General features: G+C 39.3%; 1 protein-coding gene across 1 annotated transcript in view; it reads right to left on the bottom strand.

The window, feature by feature from the left end:
* The window catches only part of MARCHF11 (membrane associated ring-CH-type finger 11), a 33,936-nt gene extending 16,750 nt beyond the window's left edge, over nt 1-17,186 (bottom strand). The window contains exons 1-2 of the mRNA XM_063420037.1: nt 15,386-17,186; nt 14,301-14,456 (exon numbers count right to left, since the gene is read on the bottom strand). Of these exons, the coding sequence (XP_063276107.1) occupies nt 14,301-14,456; nt 15,386-16,045 (816 nt within the window). The 5' untranslated portion in view covers nt 16,046-17,186. The remainder of the gene's footprint in view (nt 1-14,300; nt 14,457-15,385) is intronic.
* Nucleotides 17,187-20,190: the final 3,004 nt, after the last annotated feature.

Here is a 20,190-nt window from a genome sequence, read left to right on the forward strand (position 1 = left end):
TGGTTTCTTTACTGAAACGCACATTTCATTTGCTAGCTTGACTTTCTGAAAGTGCTGGCTGATCTTTCTCTGTCTTTTTGACTCTATGAATAATTAAATAATTTTTACAACCGTGCAAAAGGAAACATAGAGAGCTTACTGAGAATATTCTACACCTTAAAGGTTGGTCCATTCCCTTATGAGAAACTTGCCTCAAACCCAATGTTCACCTGAGTTAAAGCAAGGTTTTAAACTTTCACCTCTAAGGATACTATTTTAATAACTCAGATTTCTGTGTTATTCAGGATATTCAACATTAGAACTTCTTCCAAGTAATTTATTGGAACACTTCCAGTTCCCATACAATACATAGATGTTCACTGAATCAAAGGGAAAGCAAAATTGAAATTGATTACTCTAGTCACATCATCTCCATAGGGATAAGTAGGGAAATGATTTTAGTACGTACAAAGAAAGCATTAGGAACTATTTCTGACACTGGCATATTTCAGTGGGCTCTGGATGCAGAAAAAGAAGGATTGAAAAAGCTTTAATGGAAAAGAACCATAGAAATTATGTGAAAGTGAAAGAAATTCCATATAATTGGAATTTCAGAGTTCAAAGTTTCCAGCTGACTGAAAGAAGACTGGAAAATGGCCCTCAGAATGTAGATGCACAAACACATTCAACTGGATAAGCATACTTTAGCTGTAAAGCATAATTTTGTTTAAAGTACATCGTAATTACTGCTTTCCACTATCTGCTTCTAAACACTCCATGAATCCAAAGACATGCAATGAAGTAACGTCACCATGTATTATCACTGGATTTCCCCGCATCCTGCAGCAACATTAGTTAAGGAAGTTGAACAATAGTTCTGGAACAAAGCAAATCCCCACCTTTAGTTAGGAAGGTGCACCTTCCCTGTTCAGTCTTCTTTCTGTTGCTATATGGCAATGATGTGTTTCAGCAGTGCAGGATTCAACCTCACCCGAAATCAACTGAGTACAAATATTGGCCTCTGCTCGTTTTGGCCCTGTGCAAAAACTAATTCACAGAATGCGATCAGAATTTTCATATGAAAATCTGGAAGATGCTCATGGGAGAAGCAATCCCAATTTTATGTGTTTCTTTGTAAGATGTGAAACAAAGAGTAGTTCAGGTTTTAAGGGCAAAAAAAGACTCAAGAAACATATCCTGAATTCAAGCTGTTGCCTTGCCTAATCCTGAAGTAAGATAATGCGGATCTTGGACAAAGGTTAGAAGGCAGGATAAGAATACCAAGCTATTATTGGCTGGCATGTAATCATGAAGAAGACAATCCTGGGTTCTGGGTTGTATGAAATCTGGCAGAGTCTGCTTTATAAGTCAGTTTGAATGTAATTTCTTACATTATTAAATCAATTGGATTGATTTTGTAGTCAATTAAATTAGCAATAAATCTTCACTCAAAGAGTAGTTAGTCATAATTATAAAATTTTAGACTATACAAATGAATATGGTAAATAATATACTGTTTGAAAATTTGGCCTAGAGGAAGAATTAAGTAATTTATTATTTGTTCCATATATCACACATTATGTATAATAACTAGAAGGCTTTAAAAAGATGCATAATACATTTGTACAAATTAGTATAATGTATTAATGTTAAAATTATTATTAATTAATATATTTTATTAAGTTGTTTAACTATATATTAAACAGCAAATTTTAACAGTCAATTGCATTCTTTTTTTCAGGTATTGCTAAATAATCACAACTACACACTAATAGGTGCTATTCTTTGAATCAGTACTAAACTTTTTCTAATAGTATACATGGTTTTGATCACTCACTTACTTATAAGATTCCATTTTTATAAGAATATATAAGTTGTAGTGCTTAATTACAGAGTGGCAATTTAGATACTACATATCATCTAATATTATAGCTCTGTAAAAAAAGATAATAGCTGCCTCTACAGTATATACTATACCAGAAACTCTCTATTTCTTTCTAACCATTTCATGAATGTGTCTGAAATCCCTTTGTGTAATTAAATTAAATTGCACAATATGCTTTTGAAAATTTTCAGCTGTCTGACTTGTTACACTGTGCATCAGCAATCACAGTGCTGCAAGATGCAATGGTTGCAATACCAAAAACTGTAATATCCATTCATATCACTGTGTTTGAAATTCCCTAGCTATAAATTGTTCTTGGCTTGATGGTATGATATGACTTACATATAACCTATGTACCATCTCTTGCAGTACAAACACAGGCATAAAATAAAAATACCATCAGTTTCTCTCAAATATCAAAAGCACCAAAAAGAATGAAATATAAGTACATGCTGTTCATATGGAAAACACACTTATGGAAGAACCACTTACTGTTCTGTAATTGTAATTTTTAAAGTTTATGACCATAAACACAGTCACATTTTGTTGTTTCTACACAGTCACATTTTGTTGTCCCCTCTTTACATTCACTAATTACATATGATGGAGCTATTGGTCTTCTTTTCAGAACAGAAGCTCATAAGATGGTTCTACCTTACAGGCAGCACTGTTTCTGGATTCCTTACCAATATTAATAGTAACACTTGAACTCTGATTAAATTAGTTTAGGACACTTTTAGAAAAACAGCTTAGTGGTCCTGTAGGGTATAAGCCCTGAAACAACTTGCTACCCACTTGAAAAAAAAAGAAAGAAATTAGGAAGAAATTCTTCTCAGAAGGGTGGTGAAACACTGCAACAGCTTGAGGGCAGGTTAGATGGGATCCTAAGCAACCTCATTTACCGAGTGGCATCCCTGCCCATGACAGGAGGGATTGGAACTACGGGGTCTTTAATGTCCCTTCCAACCCAAACCATTCTATGATGCTATGATTCTTTTTCACTTCTCTGGAGTCTTCAAAAGGCCCTGGTTCTGCCACTGTAGCCAGACAAAAATTTCTTGATCTCCAGAGTTTTTGGGCAACTCATTCTGACATGGATGATGTCTAATGAAAATGCAGAGAAGGGGTCTACATCTCAGATGGATTTCTCACTTACTCATTAGACTCTGGGAAACATCAAGCCTGAGAAAGGGCAGAGCATCTAGGACTGATGACTGCAGACAAAGCTAATGGAATGTCTCAAGGCTGTGAAACAGGTAATGTAAGATCCCATAACTCAGGGCACTCAAAGAACTAAATGGCTCAGACATGTGGTAAAGAGAGGACCTAATTCTCTTCTTCAGGTGGGTTTGCCCAGTCAGGCCTGGCTGACTTAGTAACTTATCCAGCATCCAACTCAGAATTACAGAATACTGACTGTGAATCACTATCATAAACTATCCCAAATTAAATCATTACAATAGCCAGCATACTGATACCAAACAGGTTTTTGCTATGCTGTACTGAAGAGAACTGTTCCTGTTGTATTTGCCTTAACTCAGAGGATTCTAAGGGAGAAGAGAGATTGAAGGAATGAATCATTTCTCCAGTCAGGGAACTTGGAATGAGGTGTTGAAGGAGAAAGATTGTGTTTTTTTGGTTTTTTTTTGTGACTGTGAAAACAAGCTCAAGCAACTCTCTAATAGAACAGCTTTCAAAATAGCATTTTGTGAATGCCTGCTCACGGTCCCTCAAAATGAAGCAGCCTGGACTCTCAACCAAGAAGATAACCAAGTCCAGTGGTGGAATCCTCCAGCAGGATGCTAAGTAGCTGCAACTTTGGATTCACATTCTTCAGAGCTGATGGCCACAGACAGTCTCAACAGCTGGATTGCTGTCTTCCAGCACATACAGAAGTTTTCTGAAAGTGTTTTTCCTTTAGTAATAAAAATAAACATTAGATGTGCAAATTAACTGTCCCTTTGGAAGCATACAAATTTGTGCATGAATTTGAGTTTGTAAATAAAAGTTAGCTTTCTAAAGTAATTTTCTTTTTCTTGTCATAAAACATATTCTACAAAACTCTCTTCCCCTACAAGAGGGACAACAGGAAAGACAGGGAGACAGCCTTTATCGGGGAGTGTAGTGATAGGATGAAGTTTAGCAACTTTAAACTAAAAGAGACTGGCTTTAGATTAGATACTAGGAAAAAATTCTTTGCAGCGAGAGTGGTGAGACAGTGGAACAGGTTGCCCAGAGAAGTGGTGATGAAAACAGAGGGAGTGACACTGGGACAAAGACATGGCTTCTTATCCACACTTCAGACATGCTAATGAATGATTGTAGGATATAGCAGCACAGAAATTCTAGTTGATTTTTAAGTAAACAGGTTGGAAGTCTGTGTCTCTGAACCCAAACAATGAAGGAAGAGTTTTGAAGGTTCCCTTGAGGACCTGATGCATGAGAATCATATAATGAAGAAAAAGACTCACTTGTGTCCCATGATGACCACCAAGACTTTTGGGAGTACTTAAACTACTGAAACTGCTCTCTAGTCTAAAACAATCTAGACAAGAAGACTGAAGTCCTTAGATCTTATAGGTTTAATTGCTGGGGCTAGGTTCACAGTAATTGTATCAGTGACATCTACAAAAGCAGGAGAGAAAGGTCCAGGGGAAAGATAAGCTTTTAAAATTCCAACAGCCATAAAATCTTCTCACTGAATGCACAATAGATTTTCCACAAATTTCTGAACATAGTACTTGGCATCAATTATCAGTGAAGAAACTCTGAAGCAGGCACATTTCCATAGGACAACCAGCAATTTCACATATTTTCTAAATTTTTAACCAAGGCTATAGGAAGAACAGGCAGAAGTAGAGAATTTTGAAATCTCAGAGAGTATCAGATCATAGAATTTTAAAGATGCAAAAGATGTCTAAGATCAGCAAGTCCAACCATTGACCTAGCACAATTCCATTCAGCACTAAACTATATTCCCAAATGCCACATGTGCATGCTTTTTGAACACTTCCAGACATGGTGATTTCACCACTTCCCTGGGCAGCCTTTCAATGCCTGACCACCCTTTCAATGAGGCAATTTTTGCTAATGTCCAATCAAAACCTCCCCAGGCACAATTTGAAGCCATTTCCTTTTGTCCTATTGCTTGTTCTTCACTTGGAAGTAGAGGCCAAACCCACCTCACCACAACCTCCTTTCAGGAAGTTGTAGAGAGCCCTGATGCATGAATGGATTTCTGCAAGATGTATTTGAAGGTCCCTCTGTTTATACCAGGTAGTGGAGGATATGAAGACTTTTCCGTAAGTTTGACAGATATCAGAAAAGCATCCATTATTAATCAAATTCCTATTTGGTGCAAGCATCCAGAAGGCAATGAGATGATATGCAGTACTCTGTAAATGGTGGGCGAGGAGGAAGTGACCCTCTTTATTAAGTCTCAGGAGGATTTTAAGCTTGTAAATTCAAGTACCATCAAAGTGTCCTTTTTGGAAAGTGACATTGAATGATTTGAGCTTACAATGATTCTTGTGTTCACTAAAGACAGTGGCTATGTGAAGGAACAGTGCTGCAGGTGCAGGAAAAGGCTGAAAGTGTAAGTCTCCCATATTCTATTTGTGTTATTCTGGTGTGACTCAGGGCGCTCACATCAGCTGTTAAACCCATCCCCTCAAGTAAAATTTGTCATATTTCTCTCCTCCTATGAAAGAGCAGCCCTGAAACAGATGTGGACTTTAGTCATTCAAGGAGGAACATAATGTGCCGGGAGTAACCACAAGCTCTAGTAGATTGTAAATTGCAGATCGCTCAGATAAAGCAATGAGAGATACATAACGTGTTCCATTAGATGTAGACTCTCAGTCTGTCTGTTCTTGCTCATGGAGCAGAGGAAGCCTCCTTAGCATGAAAGAAGAGAAGGCATACTGAAGTTTATTCTCGTCTTCTTCAGCAACAGTTTCCTGGCTGCCAGTTTTATGAAATTTGCTTTTTCCAAAATCCTTGAAGTGCCTGGAATAATATACGTCCGGTGTTGGGAGAGTAGTTAAATACACATACAGCTGGCTAGCATTTCATCTTGATGGCAAGGTTCATGACTTTGTGAAACTACTAAGGAATTATTTTATCTGTTCTTTGGCCTTAAAAGATTAGAAAAATGAACCTTGGCTTAGGAAATAGCCCCCATTCAGTAATATGGTTTGTGTGGGTAACAGTGTGGTATATCCCTGTACTGGGAATATGCTCATCACAGAACTGGCAAAGGTTAATGCTGCCCTGGAGGGAAGACACTGCCAGAAAAATATGCAAAAATGGGTCACATACACACAAATAGAGTAGGGGGTAAGGAAACAGCATGTGGCCAAGAATGAGAATACTCATTCTCCATGAGCTTCACTGAAATGTAAACAAAAGGAGAAGAAAAAAAGATAAATGAATAAATAAAAGTAAATAAAAAAGGAGAGATGAAATAAATTAAAACAAGAAGGAAAGAACCCCATGGCAAAAGAGTTATGCGGGCAAAACGCACAATGAGAGTCCTCTGACTCAGGCAAGTACTTCAAAGGAACTGAGGTCAAAATGTTCCTTCACTGTTGCACTGTAGGGACAAAAGCAGGCAGGGGCTATTCTCTGTACACTGCTGAAGCAAAGGAAAGAATCTTCAGAGTGAATACCAAACATCTAATTTGAATCTACACATGGGACAAAAAAATTTAAAAATACAAGTGTAATAGGTGCAAAAGCTGTTGCCCCAATACAGCAAATTAAGAAAGAAGTAAGTTGGTATGACTGCCAGTCATTAGGATGAAGCTCTGAAAATTTCAGTGAGAATGGACCAACATTCAAAACCAAGAAGTATTAAAAGTAAATTTCAAAATTAACTTAATAAAACTATCTTTGAAAAATTTCAGTTATGGATAAAATTACAGGGACACTTCAGAGTTAACACAGACTGGTAGAGAAGTCAGAATGTACTGACAGTATTTAGTGCTCAAAGCAGGCTACTTGCCCTGCCAAATTGGCATAAGGTAAGGAATCACAGATACATGGTATGAAAGCAGTACACCATCATGTATTAACAATTTTTCATATTAAAAAATAGAAGAACACTTCTTGGTTTGAGTATTTTTCCACTAATCTCTGTTGATAGGAATTAAAGACCTGAATAATAGGGATTTTTGACATACAACAAAAAGACAAAAAATTTTATTGTAAAAACTCAGAAATCTTTGATCACTAAACAATTTTTTAGCAGATCAAGCCATTGGGAAAACACCCAAGCACAGAAAATAACAAAAAACCAGTAACACAAAGGTTCCTGAACGCAGGTCTGACACCATATCTTAAGCCTTGCATTGTTATTCTCAGCATTTCAAATGGCAGCACCTATGTATATGTAGCAACCCTGATTTCCATTCACACTCTTTTCTACTTTTGGATTTTTTTAAATAATGAAATCTGTTGCAAATATGCAATTTATGCTTATATTTCCAGCAATAACTGTCATTCAATATATTTTCTCTGAAAAACAACCTGGCACTGTATTTTATGCAAGTCATTCACCCTATGAAAATCTTAGTCTGAAGGAATCCACCGTTTTTTTTCTTTAAGTAGTTAACCCACCATTTGATAAACCAAGATAATGCCAGCCTTTAAATCTATATTATGTATCTTACCACTAGATCAGGATGACACTTGTAATTAAAAAATTACTTCCAAGTACCGTTCACAGTTTACATTGCACTGTTTTCTCACACTATTCTAGCAGTCAAACTGCCTTGAGCACAATCTACACATCTCACAAAATAAAAACAGAAAGAAATTGCTTTTTTGAGAAGTTACTGAAAATAAAAGAGGGGCACACATCCACATATTTTTAATACTATTCTTTTTTTAAAGTATGCTCTGCTTTTTTAATTTTGTATTCTACTTGATTACCTTAGGATATACTTGGAAGCCTGACAGAACTTCTAAACTGTTTGCCTTTCTCTGTAATCCCCCATATTCCTTCCTGATGGCTTCAGCTCCCATTTGATGTCTGCTCTGAAGTCTTAAGATAAATTTAATTTCTTCTCATAACTTACAAATATGCTTTATTTGTAGTCAATATCTAGTCTTTTGTTACTAGTTCTTCTCTATCCCTACCCAACTCTCACTGTGATGAATGAATCAATTCTTTGTTCACCTACTATTATTCATTATTCATTATTTCATGACTTTCAGGTGATTGGTACTTATTATATTCTTCCATCCCCTGTTCTCTCTCACTTGTCATAAATTGACAATTATATCCATTTTTCTAAAGTTTCTAAAGCTTTGTTTCTCCTTTCCACTGTAATGTCCACTTTGCACTCCTTCAGCTCTGTATGCTAACACCCAAATATTCAGCTCCTAGTGTGCTAGCAGTGCACCAGCGGCCTGCTCACTTACTCTGTGAAAAATCTGCTCTCATCTCAATGGCCAATCAAATGTTTTTCTCAAGCTAAACTGACTTTTGTCTACACACCTTTTTGCTGCCTTTACTTGCCAGTTCTCTACTCCTTTTATTTCCAAATCTCTCTATGCACTAATTAGAAGAAAACAAAGAAAATACAACATGAAATTCATTATCCCATCAGAATTTTCTCTTTGACGACTTCCATTTTTTTGCATTTCTGTTTTTTAAGTTGGTGGCAAAATTTTTACTGTCCTCTTCTGTACTCTGCACCACTGACACTTGCTTACCCAATTCTCTTTTTCAGTCTCTCATTTACCTTCAGATCTTTAACAGAAAGTAGACAGAAGACAGAAAATGTATTTTGCCTTTCCCACCACAGAAAAACCCCTCAGCTGCCCTCCCAACAGCACTGCTATCCTTTTGTTTCCAAACTCATTAGGCATGCTACTTAGAATTGATCATAATCAGCACCTATACAGTGCAGTCACTGAGATGACTGTGAGTGTATCAGATTAAAAGGTCTATCTGGTCTAGTAAATTCTCCTTAGAAGAATGCAAAAACAGATGCTTACAAAAAAACCCAAAAAAACACCCCAAAAAACCCCAAACCAAACAAAAAAAAAACCAAAAAAACAAAAACAAAAACAAAAATACAAAAAAAACCCCAAAACAAAACAAAAACACAACCAAAACCAAAACAAAACAAAACCCAAAAATACCCCCCAAAAAACCAACAAAGAAAACCACAAAAAACCCCCAAACAAACAAGAGTGTGAGAAGTACAGCTACTATATCTATGCTCATGACTGACACGTAGTTTTCTGTTTCAGATTTCTCTCTCCTAAAAAACTAAAATTAAAGTATTAGTCTACTTCTACCACTTTTTGTACAGATTTTACCATTCATGAAAATCTCTAGGATTGTCATGTCCCAGTCTTCCTCAAGCAGTATAGTTTTGCCTCTCCAATACATCATTTTGTTCTTGAAATGATCTTAAATTTATCAGGAATTATCTTAAATTTAAATATATATTTGGATCCTCCTGTTTTCATTTTTTCTAAAACTTGCATGTGCTTTTTAGGTAGCATATCTACGACTATTCATATATAAAAAATTAATTTCTCATAATCACTTTTGTGTTATGTCTTAATTACTGTAACACATCTTTTATGCTCACAACAAAAGTAATTTTCTCAGCAAGTACAAAATTGCCTCAAGTACAGTTCCTTTTATTTCACTACTTTGACCATGTTACTGGTCATCTTTCTCCACTATTATGGACTCTCTTCTCCATCACATGAAATTAAAAAGACTTGATTTGGTTTTTTAAGTCATTCCAAGCATTTATTGACATATTAATTACCTTCTAATGACTACTCAGGCATTGAATCTCATTTCCATTCTGTTCATGATACCTATATCAGCCAAATGTTTTATTTTCCAACAGCCTCTGCACAGTGCCTTCACATTCAAAGGGTGCCTGCAAAGCTTCATTATTTTCTTTTCAAGAGGCCTCTTAAAACACTTCCCATTTGAGATGCCAAAAACTCTGTCATAGTTAGAAATGTCCAGTGTACCAGGGGCTCGGTACCAGGGCTAGTGAAGCATAGATTTGTCCCTTATCTCTTGTTCAAACTTCTTTGTAAGTTGTCCAATACTGGAACAATCCTTTTTGTTCTTTTTTGTCCACTGATGTATGGAATATCACAATGTATCCTTCTGGATCTTCAGTACAGGGAGAGACAGTAATAGATAGTTCTTGGTACATTGTGCAGTTTAGAATGCATAATTGGAGATTTCAGCCTTTTCCCTTTCCCCTTCTTAGTTATGCCTAGAAGAACTAAATGCTGTCATCCAGCTGAGCACAGTCATAAGAAAAAACTTTTACTAAACATTTACTACACAATTTTTTCAGGACACTGGCCTCCATACTGAAGTATCTGAATGACTTGACTTTTGCACTTTTAAATGTAACATGCATTGACATACCTGCAGTCTGCTACACAGTTTTGCTCATGCTTATCTAGTTGATGCCAGTGAGCTTTCTCAAATGAGTGAGGATTACCCACATTAACAAAATTTGGAAAAGTGAAACCTTAAGTTCTGAAAAGTACCACCTTAATTTTTTTCTATTTTAAGAAATCAGGCCTAAAAAGTACGAATTTACTTTTTAAAATCATTGTTGTGATTTTTCTTATGTCAGAGGGGTGTTGAATTAGGTTTTTAATTAGCACATCCATCTATGGTATTGCTCTCAGAATAGATCCATTTCACTGAAGTACCAGAATATAATGTTTTAATGAACAGGATTTATTAAACTTCTAACGTAACACTATTTTATGACAGACTATAGTAACAGTCTAGAAAAGGTTACTATCTAAATATCTTTACTGCTCACTTACAGAAGTGACAGGTTTTAGCACCAGAGGATATACTCTCAACCTTTGCAGGATTCTATTCCACATTTAAACATTATTTCTAAATCTTACCAGAGGACTAACATTCTTCAATACCCATTCATGCTTAAATGCAAGTGAACTAATCTTCTAACACCATAAAAATTAGATAGCACGAATAAAATCAAAACACTGTGTTTATATTTCTTTTAGGAATATATTTCCTTTAGGAAGGAAATCTGTACAGATTATAACCTTAACAAACCAATAAAATGTTTTCTTTTTGTGCTTTTTTCTTTTTGTTACTCTCAAGTATAACTCTAAATGGGTTTAATTTCTAAGTCATACATTTGAAGTTTCTCTCTCCTTTTTAAGTACTTTCAAAAAAAACTTCCAAAAATCCCTGCCCAAAGCAGTATTTGTTCCAGATCCCCTCATTAGAGTTTAAAGGGGAGGAAGGGAATTTTCTAGTTATTAACATAGCCCTGCCTATAACTGGATCAAATTCCACCCTGCCAATGGAGCAAGTCCAGCAAGATGAACATGTCCATTAATGGACTACAGCAAGGCTAAATACGTCTTTCTGATATGATCCTAAGAAGGATATTGAAAAATTCCAAATCTCTGTTATGCATCATGTCAAATGTCATCAACTTGTTTGTATGCTCATCTTCCACTGTTAGCCCATGGGTTAATTTGGATGGGCTTTTTATGTTTTAAAGTTTATTCCTATAATAAAATATATGTTTCCAGGATTATATTCTTAAAAGTGAATTATGTAGTAGTTGCTGAAACTGGAACTGGAACAGTGACACTGGAAGAATTTCTATCGGAATAGAAATACTCTGTTTCTTGAATGTACTGCCCCAAAAGAGGCACCCCCTGGATTTACTTGGCATTCCGTGAAGCAACAGAAACCACAGAACATGCTAGATATTAAGTAGAATATTCACATCTATTCCTATGTTCTGAATGAAAACACAGAAAAATATCTTCCTTTTTAAGTCCCTTCACATTGTTGCATTCCTTAAATACGGGAGGTGAAAGCAAACCTGAAGAGCTGGCGTAAATCTGCAGAGACCTGAGTGTACATAGAGCAGGTTTGTACAGACCTAGTGTAATTCTGCATTTACCTGAAAAAAAGCTGTTTTTGTAAATAGCACCAGTTTTCTCTCCTATGACACTGCCTACAAAGTTCTAATAAGTAAAAGACTGGTAGAGACAATTCTGGGAAGATGGACTGAGGCAGACTACTGGTTGTTCAGAGAGTAAACTACGCTTGTCCAAATACTGTAACTAATGTAATGCAAGAAGTCTTGCTTTTTTGGAAACTTTTAAGTACACTCACTACTTCAACTGAAGATGTTTTAAATTCCTTCTGTGTTGAACTGGTCTCACCCTTAGCTTTTTGCCAAAACTAACCAAAAGATCACCTTAAAACAAGCTTTTGTGTAGCGTAGAAAATGACTCAGAACCTGTCCAAAAGTTTAAGCCAAGACAGTTGTCAAAAACGGCCAATACTATTATAGTCAAGAATACGAGGGAGGAGTGAGGGCATTTTAAGACTGATTCCCCTTATAAAATTACAGACAATTACAGTCTGAGACTTCCTTTTAGATTCTGTTACTACAAGAGGAATATTCTGTGCAGCAGATTGAGAAAGGTACTACTGTGTTCCCTCAAAGAGATGGGCGATCATCTGAGTGTCAGGAATTTGATCTCAGGATTGTATATCTAACTTATTATTTGAGTTGCAACTCCATGAAATTTTTTTTGTATGCTATTTTGTCAAGAAAGAAAGGACAGACTTAAATAACTTACCTAAAAAATGAAAGACATGGATAAGAATAAATCTAGTATTAAGCTATTGAATGAGAAACATGCATCTGGTTTCTTTCCTTCCTCTCTCCCTCCAAAAGTAGAAAAAAAAAAATGGTAACAACTCATGCAGTGAATGATGTTTAGCTTCTGTCTCTCCAGTTTCTTTTTACTTCCCTTGTAAGCTTGGCCAAACTTTGTTGCCTCCTGTGTCATCTACTGACTCCTCTTTCCTTCTCTTTTTCACAGAAACTGCAACTAGTTGTTCTTCAAGTTTGGGCTTGATTCTCCTGTCCACAGATAGGTATCTAACGACATTCCAGGTGTCATTATTTCCTTCAATGTCCACTTGGCCTCCATCTGCAGCCCCAGAGTCCCTCACAAGTTCTGTCATTTCTGCTGTTCTGTGTACATATTTTGGCTACCTTGGAACATCTCAAATAGTACTAGATGCCTCTTTGCAGGCAACTATGTCATGTCTTTGCTGTCCAAAAACTATTTTCAGATGCTAAAATTGCAAACTATTGCTATTGTAATCTTTGCTAGGAAAAGGATTACTGTGGATATGCAAGAAATAAAGATATTTAAAAGGTTAAAAAAAGCCAAAAGGATCAAACCCCATGCCAAACCATGTCTGTGTAGAAACAAAATCTACCACCTTAATTTTCTGAAGTGTTTTACAGATCCTTTACCTTTTTTACATCATAAAGCTTCTCTCCAGGAAAGTTTACCAAAATCTTTCCTTTGAGGATTTATAAAGGAAAAAAAATTGAAGTCCACTGGCTCTATAAGTACTTTCCCCTCATCTGAACAGCTGTAAGCAAATACTCCAGATATTCTGTATCCAAAGAATGCTTATCACGTTCACACAACTGCCATCACCATCCAACCATGTCTTTTCTATAAAACTCCAATCAAACGCAGGCACAGAAAAATGACCCGAGTGCTCTGGCCTTTGAGAGCTCCATCATCTCTGAGCTCTTAGGATCAAAACTAAAAAAAGATACAATTATCTTACTAAATGTGTTCCTCAGATGTTATAAAATACAATTTCCAGGATGGAGTTTAAAACCTCTAAAGAATTCTGACATGCAAAGTGATATTAAGGCCTCCCTAAGAGATCTGCTGGAGCTTTGAGTTTCTCCCCCCACCTCTCCCTGAACATGCCTGCACTACAGTGCTCTAACTTCCAGCTCATGTTCTGAAACATCATGTTGCTGAATCGGAGCTGTGGAAAATGTAATTGCACATTTCAGCTTCTGAAACAGCTACTGCTGGACAGAACTTTCAGAGCGTTCTACTGCTCTGAATTGTGCCAAGACGGAAAAGTCACCTCCTTTTACATTTTTACAGTAGATGAATACACAAGCAACAGAAGCTTTCTTCTCCTCTCCCCTCTGGACCCTAAGCTTGAAGAAAGTACAAAATCAACCTCTGAGTGAGTCTTTAAAAACAATAAAGACATGTTTAAAGTTTAGAAAGTGAATTTGGGAGTTCCAAGTTCTCTGTCACATCACAGCATGATTTAACTGCTTACAGAATTTACCAACCTCTAAAGACCATTTCCACAGCAAGCCAAAAACTAGAAGAACATAATAGAACCAAATCTCCACCTTTTAATGTGTAACTGGTCTTAAAAACCAACTTCAGGTGGGTGCAAGTACTAGCTGGTGAGGCATACAGGATCTTCTGCTGTATTTTCCAGAAACCTTGGAAGTAAAAGTAAGAATAATTTTGTTTTTTAAAAAATGACCGAAAATATATACTTTTTTTTAAAAGAACAAATTACCTGACAAGGCTTTTTCATTTTAATGGCTATAACATGGTATCTGTAACAGCAGAGTTCACAGGTCCATGACCCTCTTTCACTTATCCACTTTAACAGGCAAAGCTGGTGCGTGTATCGTACTGAGCCATCACAGCGACAAGGGTTTAACAATTCACCCTGGAAAGGCAATACAGAAACATCAACTTTAAAGGAACCTTTCACGTACATGTACACTCAATACCAAAATATTGAGGGGTCTTCAACAATGACCTGGTCTCAATTTCACTGTGTCGAAAAGCATGTATTTTTGGCTATGAAATACTCAAAATGTCTTAAAAATACCTAGCTGCTTCTACTGAGAAAAGCCAGAAAGCTGTCTACACATCTTCATGTACTTCTGTGAAACAACTGAAATATTACCATGCTCTTTCAAATACCTCAAAACGTACCAGAAGTGGTTGGATATATTTCTCCAACAGCTATTTGCAGTCATCACTCAGAAAGAAATGTGTGGCGTCACGATTCCAAGAGAACCTTGCTCTTGGAGCACGGCTCTGTGCTGTTCAGCTAGCTAGCTGTCAGCCAGGACCTTAAATAATGTAAATAATCACTTCCCCCGGTAGTTTCTGTATTATATAAATCAGCTATTCTCCCCTTTCCGACTCCAAGACAAGCTATGAAATGCTAGATCCATTGCTGATAATATGCCCCGGCAGTGATGATACTTGGAGGTCTTCTCAGCATTACCTGTAAGCTAACACTCTCATTTTAAAGTCTGACAGAAACCTGAGAAATTTGTATTGTGTAGAGTCCCTCAGAGGTGAACCAGGGAGCGCGAGCGCCAGAGGACACCCAGCGTGCGAGCCAGACACGGCAAAATCCCTGAATTCCCCCAAAGCTCTGCGCCGGCTCGGGCTCGCCCCAGGCGTTTGCCACAGCCAGCTCGCACAGCGGCAGCCGCGGCTCGCACAGCCGCCGACGCCGGGGACGGCGATTCTTGCCGGGGAGCGACGCCGAGATCAGCACCAGGGACAGGGCTCGGCCCCGGAGCGGGGCGTGCGAGGGTGTGCGGGTGCCGGCCGCCCGCGCCCGGCGCCTCTCCTCACCTGCTCGGGGCCCTGGAAGCAGATCTTGCAGATGGGGCCGGCCCCGCCGCCGTGGCCGCCGCTGCCGCTCTCGCTGCTGCTGCTGCACACCGAGCGCGTCTCGGGCTTGTCCCCGCCGGCGGCCCCGCTCTCCGAGCCGCTGCTCCGGCCCTCGCCCTCCTCGGGGGTGTCCCCGCTCGCCTCCCCCGCCCCGGCCGGCAGCTCCAGCGGGGCGGCGGCGGCTCGCGGCGGCTCCCCGGCAGGGAGCACGACGCTCCCCGAGGCGCAGTTCATGCCCCGGGGCACCCGCTCCCCCGGGGCGGGGACGGCCCGAAGCGGCGATGGCGGCGGGCGCGGCTCGGGCTGCCGGCGGCCGGGAAGGTGACCCGGCGCGGCCGCTCCCTCACGGCCCGGCGCTGCGCGAGGAGCGGCGCGCGGGGCCGCGGGCGGCGGGGCGGGGCGGGGCGGGCGGCACGCGCGGGGGCACGGAGGGAGGGAGGGAGGAATGGAGGGAGGGAGCGAGCTGCGGGTCCGGCACCGGGCACCGCCACCGCCGCCCCCGCACCGCCCCGGCAAAGCCGCCGCCCTCGCCAGAGCCCTGGCCCCTGCCCAGCCGGGCGAAACCCCTGCCCCTTTCCGGGACGGAAATCCCTGCCTGCTCTCCCGCCTACCCCGCGGCATTCATGCCCTCAGCACCGGCTTCCCCCGCACCCCGGCGGCCCCTGCCCCGCCCCGCCTACCCCGCGGGCACTGCCTTCCCTTCCTTTCCCTTCGTGGCCAGCTCCTGGCCCTGCTCCCGGCGCCAGTGCTCGGGGGGCTCCTTAACCGCGGGCCCCCAGCGCCGCAGGATGCGGCCCTTCAGGGCACACCTACAGATCTGTCTGCTTTATCGGGGCTTTTGGCTGCGGGAGGCTGCAGAACGAATATTCAACAGCTGTTCTTTGGGTGTGAAACAGTAGCTCTCCCGGTCTTCTGTGCTTTTTTTTTTTTTTTTTTTTTTTTTTTTTTTTTTTTTTTTTTCTTTCTTTCTTTCTTTCTTTAATTCATTACATCACCTCATTTTCAAAATTAAATCTGCTAAAAGCATCATGATCAAATACCTTCTAAAAAAACCTCTCAGCAGTTCGAAATTCTTTAAAGTTTGGCTGGGGCTGCTGAAGGAAAGTAGGTGTGAATTTCAGCATCAAGTATGACACCAGTGCACATTTGATCTCGTGAAGATGACAGCAACTGTCTGTGCAGGGAAGGAGAGAGAAATAAAATCTAAAAAAAACCCACCAAAAAAACCAAACAAAAAAAACCCCAAAAACAATTGTGAAGCCATATGCTTTTCCACAGCCACATTTAGATCCAAAGTGTGATGGAATCACACGCCTTCCTCATTGGCCGCTCGTGTGTGGTCTCAAGATGAGGCAGTACCTGATGAGCTCAGCCAGTGCCTTCACTGGCTGTGCTGTCACAGGGGTGGCTTTCTCGGTGTGGATATTTTATCAGAACATCGAAGCAACACAGAGAACCAAAGCAGCAGTCCTCAGCCCACGAGCTCATGGCATCGCAGGGCTCTCGAGCTCTGCAAAGAGCCTTGCAGAGTATATTGCAAGCACCTTTCGGCCTGGCTGGAGACCAGCTCAGCAATGTGCTGAGCAGAAAAGCATCAAACCCATACTGCAGGAGGGTGACATTCAAACCAGTTGGGGCAAGGTGCTGTTAAAGCAATTTCAGTCCCTCTAGAGTCTGTGTCTGTTATGGAGGCCGTGCAACAGATATGTTAAGGACAAGGAACACCAATGCTATTTACAGTATTGCTCTTAAAAAATGCATATTCAGAGGCTAACTCCTCATAGTGGAATAAGAAGTATCATTATAACTTTTCTTATCAACCACTAATTCCGATTCTCATGAAAATCTATTTTTCTGGCAGCTCTACATTCGCTAAGTCAGTGGTAGCCATTTAGCTTGGTGTTAGAACAAGATGCTTCAATCCTAAAACTGCATTTGTTCACAAGGTGGTAGTTAAGTAGGTAAATAACATGGATTTGTCCAGATTTGATAATGTAAAGCAAAGAAAAATGGCACATTGATAGAGACATTTTGATGAACAGCAGATGCTGTGGAGTTAGAAAATTCTCTACATATAATTTTTGTCATAGCAATGTAATGCCTGAAGGGGTTGCCAGAGAGGCTAAATAAAAGTGAAGACAGAACTAATCTAATAGATTATTTCTAAAGAAAGAAGAGGTAATCATAAAAAATCACTGGGAAAAAAAGAAAAGGAAATGTCAGAACAAACAGAGGAGTCAAAAATACTGGGTAGAAGAGAACTAAAGCAAAACCAGAAGGAAAATACTGTGGAACTAAAGGAGTGAAGTGAGAAATGAATGCTAAAATGTTACTCAACCACATATGAATAATACAGCATGCCCTTGCCCTTTGCTGAATGTGGAAATTTATGCCATTTTTCTTTCTCTTCCTTTTGTTTGTCAGCAAAAGTTCAGTAAGTGACATGGCTTTTGAAGGCTATAAAAAGAAGATTAAAATGCCAACATAGAAATGGAATAACTTCTTAGTGACAGAAAAAGAAAAAAAGATGTGACTGTAGAGAATAACAGAGTGCTTTGAGAAGGTCAATCTTTTCTACCTAATCTTGCCTGAAATAAGTGTACAACATGACTCTTAAAAGGAAACACATCTGACATGAATCAGAATAATTTTTTTTCACACATATGTAATTATGTTGGAGAGCTGATTGTGAGTGGGTATTTCACAGACGTGAGTTTTTCAATCCATCGCCTGTTTGCATGTCTACCAACAGCTACTGGCACGCTGGCTAAAACAGAATTACGAAGGTTATTGATTCCTGTGTTCAGAGAGCATTGGAGTTGTTTGGCATGCTGGCGGTGGGAGGAGATGCCAACAAAAGAGCAGAAGGGGTGGAGAACATTCTGTAACACAGCCTCCAACCAAAGCAGTGTTCAGCCTTCTGCTGAGTGAGAGAGGAGGACTGGAGCCAAAATCCAAAGATCGAAACAGAATAAAGAAAATTTTAAAGCAAGAAAAGATAATTCACTTCATAACAGCAGTAGTGTAGGTGGCTGGGAGAAAGAAAAAAAAAAGGAGCTGAAACCAGGAAGAATTAATTTGTGATTAAGACAGTGAACTGGAGCTTATGAGGTTTACATTGAAGCACAGCTTTGCTATGCGTTCCTTGAACAACCTTGAGCAAATGACCTCAAGTGGGCTGAACAGAGGCATCTGGTTGCCTAAACACAGGCTACTCCTTGCACTCCCAGACATGTGCCCAACAGCCTCCAGGGGACTATGGCTGTCACATCTGCCATCTTTCTTCGGAACAGTGGGACATTCAAACCAGCACTAGACTCCCAGATGCGAGAATATCTCCCTTAGTTTGGCTTACTCTCTACATAAAACTGAAACAATAATGTTCACTTTCTGTGTTCCTGTTCCTACCTCTTCCGTTATAATATGTGACATTTTACTGGCAGATTCAGGCCATATTTGTACAGTCTTGATCTTGGCAGAAATATCTAGGCATTATAATAAGTCAAATAATAAGGAACAGTGATACTGATAAAAATAACATCGAAGTAATAAGATGGTGGGACAGTGAAATGAATTGCATTTCCAGCAGGCAATGGAACAGGCAGGAGAAGTACAGACCCTGAGGGAACAGAACTTGTTGCTGCTCTATTTTCCTCTGTTCTGTTCCAGGTATATTCTTTTCTCCACTACACCAGCTCAGCACTGTGCAATATTTTCCTCCAGATAAAATAAAGGAAAGTCATACCAATTCTTTTACCTGAGGAGAATCAGCTATAGGTAGAACATCCAGGAACAAAAAAAATACAAGAAAGGTGTTCGAATAGAGGAGAAATGTTCAGGGAATAAACAGAATAGGGGATATTATTTGGTTGGTTTTGGTTTTTTAATTATGTATCAAGATAGACACTTTATGCAAGTCTTTATGTACAGAAGAGGTTACACAGGAATAAGGTGTGCAGGTAGCAAACTCATCAAGGGGTTATAGGAATGGAAGCACTGTTAGTGCACATTGAAAAGCCAAACACTGCTCTTCTTTATTTTCTAAAAAAAATTACTGTGATACATTGACCTGTACCGTAAATAGAGGAACAAAACAGCTCAATGATGAGTTTCTTCCTTTTTGCTGCTTCCTGTACCTCTGAGGAAAACAAGATGATATAGTCCTAAAATATTAATAAGGGACCAAAGGGAGTAATTGCTAGTGTAATATATTCAAAACAAAATACTAATGAGATAGTAGAAAGTAAAAATCTGCTTAAATAATAATACAGGCACATCATTCTATTTGCTGAATACTGCTTGTACACCCCTTTCACAATGAAACTCAGATTGGTGGGCTTCACCTGTAAACAAAAATGAGGCATTTTTGCTGGAAGCAGATGTTTATTTTTAAATATATTTTGCATGTTTAATGCAACATAAAACTGCAAAAATGCTCCTGAGTAATAAGGCCACTTGCCACATTTCCATGTTCAGATTTATTACACTAAAAGATCCCTACAGATGGTTAATAGCCGTGCTAGTGACAGTGGATTATTTGCTGGTTCACTAAGCGTGCCTGATTTTTGGTATGAACACACACACTCATCCTGCAGTGGAAGATTTTACAGTTATGTCAACCAATTCAAATCTCATGCAGGCAGAAACCACTTGTCCAATGAAAATCTTTATTTTCACACTGCTCTCTTGCATTTTTGGAAATGCATACCTAGTTTCCTATCCAAGCCAGTATTGCTCAACACGGATACATCCCTACTTAGGCAGAA

This window comes from Prinia subflava, chromosome 1, assembly GCF_021018805.1.
Source record: "Prinia subflava isolate CZ2003 ecotype Zambia chromosome 1, Cam_Psub_1.2, whole genome shotgun sequence".
Lineage (NCBI taxonomy): Eukaryota > Metazoa > Chordata > Aves > Passeriformes > Cisticolidae > Prinia > Prinia subflava.